Source organism: Trichosurus vulpecula, chromosome 9, assembly GCF_011100635.1.
Source record: "Trichosurus vulpecula isolate mTriVul1 chromosome 9, mTriVul1.pri, whole genome shotgun sequence".
In the NCBI taxonomy this organism is placed as follows: domain Eukaryota; kingdom Metazoa; phylum Chordata; class Mammalia; order Diprotodontia; family Phalangeridae; genus Trichosurus; species Trichosurus vulpecula.
Genome location: NC_050581.1, coordinates 97,164,681 through 97,177,194, shown reverse-complemented (window position 1 = coordinate 97,177,194; position 12,514 = coordinate 97,164,681). Strand labels below are relative to the sequence as shown.

The following is a 12,514-nucleotide window of genomic DNA, read 5'->3' as shown; positions in this document are numbered from 1 at the left end:
ATTAGCTGGAGAAGGAAAGAGCAAACCAGTCTACTACCTTTGCCAAGAAAACCTCAAAATGGGGTCACATAGAATCAGCCGCCACTGAACAACAACAAAAATAATAAAAGTGTAAAATAGTTGAAGAGTTAAAAAATAAAATGATGAAATAGTAAAATATAAGATGGTATGAGTAATGTGTTTTGACTCATACATAAGTTAGATTTAAGTAAGGAAGAGTTATGGGAAGTCATCAGCCTTACTCTCTCTTCCAGGTGAAGTCTAGTGGCAAGACAAAAGTCAGGGCAACTGACAACGGTCTAACCTTGGTGTCTTAGATGTCTGACAAAACTCTGAGAGCTCCACAGCAACTACTTCTGCCACCTTCGTGGACTATTGGAACAAACCGTTTACATCTGCCTATTCTACTAGAGGAAGTCTTCACATGCTTGGGGTAGATGCTACACTAACTTACCAACACGTCTGAGGTCCATCAGTTAGCCTCAACCTGGTTTAGTGCCTCTGCCAAGACAGTCTACCAGGGTGTGGCCGCTATACATGCTACCGCTTCTTGGAGCCACAGGTGAGAGTTGGATGGCAGACAGGCACCACAAGTGGATGAGCAGCCCTGGAAAGGGCTCAGTAGCCCTCATACCAGAAGTGTTAGTGCTCCCGGAATACCTCATACATCCCATGGGGTGTGACAGTGAGCCAGCAAAGGAAACTGGAAAGGAGCAATCAGACAGGTGGGGGAAACCAACAGTGAGCAATGTCACAAAAACTCAGAGAGGAGAGCATGTCCGAGAGAAAACAATAGTGACAGCATCAAGTGCTGAAAAAGAGATCAAGGAAGATAAAGTTGTGGAAGAGGCCACTGGCTATGGTGATCAAAAGATGACTGGTAATTTGGGGGAGATCGTTTTCAATTGAGGTCAGAAGCCAGAGGGCAAAGGATTGAGGAGAGAGGAAGTATAAGCAAATGGCCAAGGCAGCTTTTTTCTAAGAGTATGGTTATTATGAAAGGTAAGAGAGCCAGGAAGAAAGCTAGTGGGGAGAGTCTGGTTAAGTGCAGCCTTGGTTTTGGTTTTGGTTTTCCAGAATGGGAAATGTTTGGGTATGTTTATCAGCAGCAGAGAAATAGCCAGTAAACAGGGGACAGAACAAAAGTTAGAGCTTGGGGGATGAATGTGGTGGAATCTTCTGGAGAAAACAAGAGAGAATGGTTTATCAAGGATACACAGAAAGGGCTTGAGCTCTTTCTCAGAGACTGAAAGTGAAGTGGGAGGAAACAGAATGGGAAGTTTAAGGAGGGGGAGAGAAGGTTTGTAACAACCTTTGTAGGGAATGGGACAGTCAGTCAGTCTATAAACAAGCATTGATTAAGTGCCTACTATGTGCATCTTTAAGTGCCTACTACGTGATAGAGAAAAGAACTATCATTCAAGGTGAGTTCAGGTACCATCTTTTATACAAACCCCTTCCTAATCCCCAACCTGCTAGTGCCTTCCCAACCAAAATTAATTTATTTCCTTTATATCTATCTTCCATATTCTCATACAGATAGATATTGTCTCTCCTTCCCTGTGGGCAATGACTGTTTCGGCTTTATTTGGTTTTTAATCATTGTATTCCAAACACCTAGCAAAATACCTGGCACATAACAGGCATTTAATAAATTGTTTTTGACTGACTAATGTGAGGAGAGAAATTTTTTAAAAAGGTAGCAATAGTAAACATTTACCTCGCCTTTCACATGAAAATCAGACCAAACATATAAAAGCACTTGCAACTAATTTCAAGTACCTCCAAAACAGTGGGTCAAGATTAGAGATGAAATTTATTCCTGTGAAGCAGATTAAAGTTAGCTGTACTAATTAGAGATCATTATTCTGTCCTTCTATAAGCAGCAGGTTCTAAGCAAATCAACTAATTGAATATTGTTCTATTTATACCTGAGTCCACAAAGGAAATTCCCTAAAGCAGTTAAGTGTTTACATAATTATCAGAAAAGGTGGTAACATAACTTTATCTTGGGTCTTACTTTGGAGACATGCAAGGAATATACACAGAACCAAAGTACAAAATTATAAAGATTAAACAAGAAAAAAATATATGTACCTCGTAGTTGTTCATTCTTCTTACGTGCCTCAACTAATTTTTCTTCAATAGCAAATCTCCCAAGGCCAAGTTCCTTTCTAGCAAGGGCAAGTTCATATTCAAGACTCTGTCGAAGTGCCTCTCCTTTCTCAACTTCAGATCGAAGCTTGGTAAGTTGGCTCTCGTAGGTTAACAGCTGAAAATAGATTTCTAAAATCACCAACTAACACTAAAATATGTTTTAAATATTGCTAAGTTTGAAAATTATCATTTGAAATCCTGTTAAATGTAACAAGGGAGATACTGCTTACTTTAATTATATATACAACATAGTCCCATAATTGCTTCATCTTTTTGAAGGACTAAAAATAGGACCCTCATAGCAATTAACTGGTGACATTTGATTTTCTTATTTTAAACTATGCTGGAAAAAAAGATATTTTTAAAGTTTCCGAAAAGTTCTTGAAAATTGGAGAAAAACCAAACTTTATTCATGCTTTAGCTATATGTAAATGAAATTAAAGGGCAAATTCAACAACCACGTAGTTTTTAATGGTTTCCACTTACAGTATAATTGTCTTCTATATTATTTATTTCATTAATGGCATTGCTTGATAAAAACAGCAGAAATTCCATTAAGTCATTTTTGCAAAATTTTGATAAACTCCTACTTTTTGAACTTTCGTGAGAAAGCATGATATAATAAAAATAAAAGTAATCTTTCTGGAGTCCATCAGCCAGTTTTTATATGGCAAGATCTGAAAGGTTTTCAATATCATTTTCTAGTCAATTTATTTTTACTCCTTCATGCAGAAAATACTATTCACACTTTTCTATAATTCTTCCTTGGAAATGTTTTGCAAAAGGACTTGCACTCTAAACCTATGCTACCAATGAACTTCGAAAATAGACGATGCTCTTCCTAGGTTTAAGTAGTTTCTTGATTCTATTGGCCTTTTTATGTGCCAATTGTTTTCCATTTTAAACTTCTCTAAGAAACTGAGACTAAAAAAACATAAAAGAATGAACATCTTGGAGGAATGAGATTTCTACTGACTGCATATGTGACCTTCTATAAGTCTTCTCTCCTGGGTCAGTTTTCTGAGCTCTAGATCATCCCAAAAGTCTCTTTAAGGTCTAATGCTGTTACCTATACTTTCATTCATTCAACAAATAATTATTGAGTGTCTACCATGTACAAGGCACTGTGCTAGATACACTAAGGGACATAAAGGTAAAATATAATTCTTGTTCTCAAGGAACTTACAACCTGATAGAAAATATGAATTTACACAAAGAGGAAGCAAAATGCAATAGGTACAACAAATTTCAAAGTTCAGAGGTAAAGGAGATCATATCAGCATCATTATGATGATAATGGTAATTATTAAAAAATAGAAGTATTACTGAATTTATACTGACTTTTGTCATCTATTTTCTAAACAGGTATTTACAAAACAGATACTTTTGTGGAGGGAGATGTAATTATTTTTAATATTAAAAGAGTTCCTCATTTCCAAAAACTGTTGGAAAAAACTGACATAGCCCATACCTATCAAGAACACCATGTCATAGTCTGTGTCATATTAAAGAGACCATTATAAATTGTCATCAAAGCCTGATGGTACGCTGGGGCTGGACTGTGACATAGTACTGTTTAGCTAATCAGTTCCTCAAACTATTAAACTCTGGAGGTAAAAAAATAAAATAAACTTGAACTTGTAATAAGAGTAAGAGCCATGTCAAGATATGTAAGTGATGAAATATTCCCATGAAGCTTGAAAAATGCTAAATCTGAAAAACAGATTTTTTTAGATATTCTATTTCCTCTTCTGTTAATTTAGGCAGTCTATATTTTTGTAAGCACTCTTCCATTTCACATAAATTGTTAAATTTATTGGTATGTAATTAGGCAAAATAATTCTCAATAATTGCTTTAATTTCATCATCCTTAATGGTAAATTCGCCCTTTTCATTTTTGACACTAGTGATTTGGTTTTCTATGCCCTTTTTTTAAATCACAATAACCAATGGTTTATCTATATTATTTTTTTTCATAAAACCAACTATTAGTTTTATTTATTAATTTAATGGTTTTTTTACATTCAATTTTATTCATCTCACCTTTAATTTTTAAGACTTCCAATTTGGTGTTTAATTGGGGATTTTTAATTTGTTCTTTTTCTAGTTTTTTTAATTGTATGCCAAATTTGCTGATTTGCACTTCTCTATTTTATTGATGTGAGAATTTAGAGATATAAATTTTCCTCTGATTACTACTTTTGCTGAATCCCACAGGTTTTAGTATGTTGTCTCATTATCATCATTCCCTTTAATAAAATTATTTATTGTTGCTTTGATTTATTCTTTAACCCATTCATTTTTTAAGATTAGGTTATTTAGGCTCCAATTAACTTTTAGTCTGTTTCCATAGTCCCTTATTAAATATAATTTTTATTGCATTACGATCTGAAAAAGATGCATTTAATATTTCTGCTTTTATGTATTTCACTATAAAGTTTTATGCCCTAATATATGGTCAGTTTTCGTAAAGCTACCATGTACCAGTGAGAAAAAGGTATATTTCTTTTTATTCCCAATCAATTCTCTCCAGATCTACCACATCTAACTTATCTAATATTCTATTCATCTCCTTCACTTCTTTCTCATATATTTTTTGGTTAAATTTACCTAGTTCCAAAATAGGAAGGCTAAAGTCCTCCACTATTACAGTTTTAATATCTATTTCAACCTGTAATTCATTTAACTTTTCCTTTAAAAATCTGGATGTTATAGCATTTGGTACATAAAAACTTAATATTGATATTACTTCATTATCTATGGTACCTTTTATCATAATGTAGTTTTACTTTTTATCTCTTTTAATTAAATCTATTTCAGCTTTAATTTTCTTTGTCTGAGATCATGATTATTACCTCCCCTTTTTTTTTGCATCAGCTGAAATATAATAAGTTCTACTCCAGCCCTTTCTTTTTACTCTCTCATTTTTAAAGGTGTTCCTTGTAAACAACATATTGTCAGATCTGGTTTTTAATCCATTCTTCTATCCATTTCCATTTTATGGGCAAGTTCATACCATTCATATTCAAAGGTGTAATTGCTAATTATGTATTTCCATCTACCCTGTTTTTCCTTACTATTTATCCTTCTCTCCCTCTGTTTTTACCCTATCCCTCCTCAGATGTCTAGTTTATTTGACCACTACCTCCCTAATCTGCACTCCCTCTGAGAATCCATTCCTTATCATATCCCCTTGCCTTCTTATTTCTTAATGCGCACATCCTCCTGAGAATCCCTCCCTTACCCTATCACATTTACCACCTATTTCTCTGTAAGTGAAGAAGGCTCTTATACCTTTTGAGATGTATGTTATTGCCTCTTTAACCCAGTTCTGATGAGAATAGGGTTCTAGCACTGCTAGACCCCCACCCTCTTCTGCCTTCTACTGTAATAGCTCCACCATTCACACCTCATTTGTATGAGATACTTGCTCCATTTCACCTTTCTCTACCAATTTTATTTTTCAGGATCATACCATCATACTCAACTCAACCTTAAGCCTTCTAAATATGTATACTCTTTCAAACTACCCTAGTAATAATAGCATTTTTAAGAATTACAGATAATGTTTTTCCATATTTGAGGTAAACAATTTGACCTTATTAAGTCCTTTATAATTGGTCTTTCATACCTTCTTATGTTTCTCCTGATTCCTTTTTGTCAAATTTTCTGTTCAGTTCTGGTCTTCTCATGAATACCTCAAAGTTCTCTAATTCATTATTTTTTTTTCCTTGCAGGATTACACTCAACTTTGCTGGTAAGTTATTCTTGAGTGCAAACCTAGCTCTTTTGCTCTTTGGTATGTCATGTTCTATGCTCTTCAATCTTTTAATATGGAAGCTACTAATTCTTATGTTATCCTGACTGTAGCTTCACACTATTTTAATTGGTTTTTTTCTAGTTGCTTGTTTTATCTTCTCCTTGACCTGGGAGCTTAGAAACTTAGCTATAAGGTTCCTGTGAGTTTTCACCTTGAGATCTCTTTTGGGTGATGACTGGTTGATTTTTTTCAATTTTCACATTTCTATCTTTCCTTTTCGTTCTAAAACTTTAGGGCAGTTTAACTTAATAATTTCTTGAAGTATACTATATAGACTATTTTATTGATCATTACTTTCAGGTAATTCAATAAGTCTTGTATTGTCTCTCTTTGATCTGTTTTCCCAGTCAGTTCTTTCTGTAATGAGATATTTCACATTCTCTTTAATTTTTTCATTCTTTAGATTTTTTTTTATTTCTTCATGTCCTATGAAGCCATTAGCTACCCCTTGCCCAATTCTAATTCTTAAGGAATTATTTTCTTCTCTAAGTTTTTGGATCTCTTTTTCCAACTGGTTGACTATCTTTTTATAATTTTCTTTATTTTCTTCCATTACTCTCATTTTTCCCCTAATTTTTCCTCACCTTCTCTTATTTGGTTTTTAAGGTCCTTTTTAAGCTCTTCCAAGAACTTTTTTTGGATGTATACCAAGATAAGGTCAAAATGGGTACACAATTTAGACATAAAGGGTGAAACCATAAGTAAACTAGGAGAACAAGGAATAGTTTAGCTGTCAGATCTATAAAGAAGAAAAGAATTTATGACCAAACAAGAGATAGAGAACATTATGAAATGCAAAACAGATCATTTTAATTACATTAAATTAAAAAGGTTTTATAGAAACAAAGCCAATGCAACCAAGATTAGAGGGAAGCAGAAAGCTGGGAAACAACTTTTACAACCAGTGACTCTGATAAAGGCCTCTACATTTCTAAAATATATAGAGAACTGAGTCAAATCTATAAGAATACAAGTCATTCCCCAACTGATAAATGGTCAAAGGATATGAACAGGAAGTTTTCAGAGAAAGAAATTAAAGCTATCTAAAGTCATATGAAAAAATGCCCTCAATCATTATTGATTAGAAAAATGCAAATCAAAACAATTCTGAGGTTCCACATCACACCTATCAGATTGCCTAACATGACAAAACAGGAAAATGATAAATGTTAGAGAAGATGGGAAAATTGAAATACTAATGCATTGTTGGTAAAATTGTGAACTGATCCAACCATTCTGGAGAACAAGTTGGAACTATGCCCAAAGGGCTAAAAACTGTGTATACCCTTTGACATTACAATACCACTCCTAGGTCTGTTCCCCAAAGAGATCATCAAAAAGGGAAAAGAACCCACATATACAAAAATATGTATGACAGCTGTTTGTGTGGTGGCAAAGAATTGGGAACTGAGGGGATGCCCATCAATTGGAGAATGGCTGAACAAGAATATGAATAGTATTGTGCCATAAGAAATAATGGGCAGGCAGACTTCAGAAAAACCTGGGAAGACTTACATGAACTGATGCTGAGTGAAGTGAGCAGAACCAGAACAATGTACACAGTAACACAGCATTGTGCAATGACCAACTTTGTTAGACTTAGCTTTTCTGAGCAATGCAATGATCCAAGATAATTCCAAAAGATTCATGATGGAAAATGCTATCTATATCCAGAGAAAGAACTATCAAGTCCGGATGCAGATCAAAGCATACTATTTTCTCTTTCTTTTGTTGTCTTTTATTTTTTCTTTCTCATAGTTTTTCCCTTTTGTTCTGATTCTTCTTTCATAACATGACTAATGTGGAAATATGTTTAAATATGATCATACATGAATAGCCTATATCAGATTGCATGCCATCTTGGTGAGGGGGGAGGGGAAAAATTTAGAACTCAAAATCTTATAAAAGTGAGTGATGAAAACTAAAAATAAATAAATGAATTTTTAAAAAAGAACTCTTGTGACTTGTGGGCTTGTGACCATTTTACATTTTTTCCCAGAAGCTTCGTAAGTAGCTGTTTTGACTTCACTGTCTTCTGAGTTTGAACCTTTGATTTTCTCTGTCACTGTAGTAGCTATGTATGGTTAGGTTCTTTCTCTTTTGCTTACTCATTATTTTTAGTGACATTTCTTGACCATTAACTTTATGTTAGAGTCATCCTCTGGTCCTGAGGTGTGGAGGATAATGTCTGAGGCTTCAGGTTTTTTGAGCTGCTGCTTTCTAAGCTCTATCTGGGGACCTGAAGTCAGGTATTCCTCTCCACCTCTGAACCACGACCAAGGGCTGCTAGCAGTATTGTCACTGCAAACATTCTTACTCCATACAGTCCCTCCAAGGCTGCAAGCTTCGGATCACCCCTCTACCCTGGAACAGAAACCAGTGACTCCACTCTTCTGTGAATGACCATAGCCAGCACAGCTCCTGCCCCTTTAACACTGCACTCAACAGCATATACTTGCTCCTCCTCCCCCACAGCCACAGCCTAAAACCTACTCTGGTCAGCATGCCTGGGCTCTGCTTCCAATGCCAGCCTGTAGAGGGCCCTGCAATCTTCCCCGATCAGCCATCCAATCTTCATACTGTCCTTTGGGTGAAAATGCCTGAAGCTGAGGCTGCTGTGACACAGCTACCCCCAGGACTTCCTGTTTGTTGATTCTATAGGATCCACCAAGTGGTATCTGCACTTCAATCACGCTGGACCACCACTCCAAGAGGTCAAGTCTTTCCTAACATCCTCCCAAGCTGTCTTACCTTTACTTTGACTTTTAATTATTTCTATAACTCTAAAGTTCCCTTGGAGGTATTGTTTTGAATTATTTATGGGAGAATTTGGGAGAACCTGGTAATTTCCTGCCTTATTCTGTCATCTTCTCAGAGTCTCTTCATCTACTAGTACCCTTACAATGTCAGCATAAATAAAGGAAAGATTCTAACATATTGGGTGGACACCCTGTGGCAAATTTTGAGGAAGACATAGGCACATATCACATCAGATGGGCATGAATGAAATAAGATCTACGTCACTGGTCAGAGTTCCTGAATCAGTGAGACCTCAGACCCATTTGAGTACAATATGGAATTTTTTTTAAAAGCTCAGAAATGTTACCTTTATGATAACTGGGGCAACTTTTTAAAGATTAATTTAAAATAAATTATATCTTGCTATATGTAACAACGTGTGATTAGATTTAAGAAAATTCAATCACAAATTCCAGTTCAATATAGTTAAATTCAGTTTAAAAGTTCTGTGGCCTAATAAACTAGATTTGTTTGGAATCAGAGTGGAAATTTATAATCTCTGTGGTGAATTTAAAGATTTTATTCAGAAATGGAATGGAGTGAATCATCTCTTTTATAAAGAAAAGACAGAGGGTGACCCAAAATGGCTTTCCCCAATTTCTCTCCAAGCAACTTTAAAATAACATCTCAAATCTAATTGTAGAGCAACAGAAACAACAAACATTCGGGATGGAATAATCTTCTAACCCAAGAAGACTTGGGATGTTGACAGGAAAGGTTTGTCTCACTAGGGTGGTAGTTAAACCTGGAGTGCAGTGTAGCACAGGCTGTGTGCCCTGGAAAGCTAGCAACAAGCCTTCATGGTAATTGTATTGGTGGTGGCTTCGAGAAGTCTAAGCCCACAGATATTAAAAGAGTCAGACAAATAGTCAGAAGGAGATTACAGGAGACCCATTGCTGTCACTGAAGACAGGACTCTGTTGCACTACCCATAGGCAATTCTGGGTCACAGTCCCAGGGTGAGGAGGAGCACTAACACACTAGAGCTTGATACTGCAAGAGCCTGGGAACCCTAGTCACAGTTCCAGGGTGGGAAAGAGTGCTTCTGGTTGCTCACAGAGCAACAGGGGCCCCAGTCAAAGGTTAAAGGTAAAAAGAACATTGACACTTAAAGGAGCTCGAGTCACAATTCCAGGGTTCTAAGGACCAAAAGCATTTGTGGCCAGACAGGAGCAGAGGCCCTGGTCCCAGTTCCAGGGTAGAGAAAAGTATTTATGGTCACTTAGAGACCAAAGCACAAACCAGAAGAGCAGTGACCATACCTCTCCTTAGATCATACCATCTTGGAAAAACTGAAAACTTACAGACCTCCAGAACTAGCTCTGAAAACAGCAGCACAAAAAGCATGAACCTTGGGACAGTGCCCCTTCCACACTTGGAATACAGTCCAACTTCCACATAAAGTTGAAAGTCAAGAAATAGGCTGGAAAAATGAGCAAACAAAAAAACACCCTGACCATAGAAAGTTACGGTGGTAACAGGGAAGGTGATGACACAAACTCAGAAGACAACAAAGTTAAAACAGCTACATGCAAGGCTTCAAAGAAAAATGTGAATTGGTCACAGCCTCCCCCCCCAAAAAAATTCCTAGAAACACTCAAAAAGGATTTATAAACTAAAAATACTAAAGAAAATAATGTCTCAAAAAACAGAATAGACTAAATGTTAAAAGAGGCACAAAAATCCATTGAAGAGAATTCCTTAAAAAGTGGAATTGGCCAAATGGAAAAAACGGTACAAAAATTGTCTGAAGAAAACATCTCCTTAAAAATCAGAACTGGGTAAGTAGACACTAATAACTCCATGAGAAATCAAGAAGCAATAAAAGTCAAAAGAATAAAATAAAATAGAAGATATGAAATATCTCACTGGAAAAACAAGTGACCAGGAAAATGGAACTAGAAGAGATAATGTCAGAATTATTGGACTGCCATGATGCTTAAAAAAAAAAAAACGGGGGGCAGGGAGAGGAGAAGAGCCAAGATATCATATTTCCAAAACTTATCAAGGTAAAAGAGAAATTGAAAGAATCCACTGATCACCTTCTGAAAGAGATCCCAAAAATGAAAACTCCCAGGAATATTACGGCCAAATTCCAGAGCTCTCAGGCCACGCAGAAAACATTACAAGCAGCCAGAAAGAAACAAATCAAATACCATCATACAAGATTTAACAGCTTCTATATTAAAAGACTGGAGAATTCTGAATGTGATATTCTAGAAGGCAAAGGAGTTAAGATCACAACCAAGAATCATCTACTCAGCAAAACTGAATATAATCCTTCGGGGGTAAAATGATTATTTAATGAAACAGAGGCTTATAAGCATTCCTGATGACAAGACCTGAGCTGAATAGAAAATGTGACTTTCAAATTCAAGACTCAAGAAAAGCATGAAAAGGTATACAGGAAGAGAAATTATAAAGGATTCAATAAGGTTGAACTGTTTACATTCCTACATGGGAAGACAATACTTTTAACTCCTAAAAACTTCTTCATTATTAGGGCAATAAGAAGGCATATATACATAGACAGAAGATATGGATGTGAGTTGACTCTGATAGGATGACAGCTTAAGGACCTATGAAGAGACCAGAGCTCTGTACCCAAAATTTTTATCAGAAAACTCCCCCATATTTTGGGGCCCAAGTGGAAAATTTATCCCCAAGGGGGAACTTTCTGTTAAGGTTGCAGTGGATTGACTCTGCCTACTCCCAACAGTTAGATCTCCTCCAGGTAAGAATAAGTTGTGTGTCATTCTGAGTGTTTTCTATGTGCTCCAGCTTTTAATAACTGCTCGCTCTCACAGTGGGGTCATCAATAGAACGCATTCTGATTAATATAGAATTCCTAAAGTATACTCTAGCCGCCACAGCATTTAATGTGTTGTAAGATTCTGTCTACAAACCCCGAGCTGCTTAACAGGACAAAGGGCTTGAAAAGGAAACCTGGGCCATTAATATGTAAGAAAATAAACTTTAAAACTACTTCGAATCAGTCTGCATGTACATTTTTAGTAAAAGATTTCCTTGAGCGGGGAAGCAATTAAATATTTTTATTCAATCAGCAAGCTGTCTGTGTGGAAGAAATTTCCTTGAGTAGAGGAAATAATTAGGAGAAGCAATTTTTATTTTTAGTCACTAAGACTGTATTCCATGGGCATGTTCTTATCTGTGTTTTATGTCTCTGTGTGTCTACAGTGTATACTTGAAGATCAACTCTGTTTGCTGACATGTGCTTCCTAGTGACTTCCACTGAAGTAGGCAGGGAGCTGAGATCAGGTGGGATCTTAAACCAGCTAGACCAGTAAGACTTTGCTAGGAGGCATTTCTGCATCTCTTTTGTCGTGTTATCTTTTTTTAAAGTGAAACTACATTTTATTTAAGACAATCTGAAGTGAAAAAAAAAAGCTGGGATAATGCTCATGATCTCAGAGAAAGCAAAAGTGAAAAAAAATCTATTTAAAGGAGACAAGACAAGAAACTACTATCAATAGGACACATGCGCACCAAATGATCCAGATTCTTAAGGGACAAATTCAATGAGTTACAGGAGGAAAGAAACAGGAAAACTACTAGTAAGGGACCTCAATAAGATAAATCTAATCAAAAAATAAACAAGAAAGAACTTAAGGAAATGAATAGAATTTTAGAAAAGTTATATATAAGAGAACTCTGGAGAAACCTGACTGAGTATAGAAGGGAGCGCACATTTTTCTCCATAGCACATGGTACCTACTC

The 12,514-nt window shown here is 36.0% G+C and overlaps 1 protein-coding gene across 2 annotated transcripts in view; it reads right to left on the bottom strand.

The window, feature by feature from the left end:
* CCDC171 (coiled-coil domain containing 171) overlaps window positions 1-12,514 on the bottom strand; it is a 496,942-nt gene that overhangs the window by 442,441 nt on the left and 41,987 nt on the right. For both annotated transcript variants that reach the window (XM_036739306.1, XM_036739307.1), the window contains exon 4: window positions 2,098-2,272. In XM_036739306.1, coding sequence (XP_036595201.1) covers window positions 2,098-2,272 — 175 coding nt within the window. The remainder of the gene's footprint in view (window positions 1-2,097; window positions 2,273-12,514) is intronic.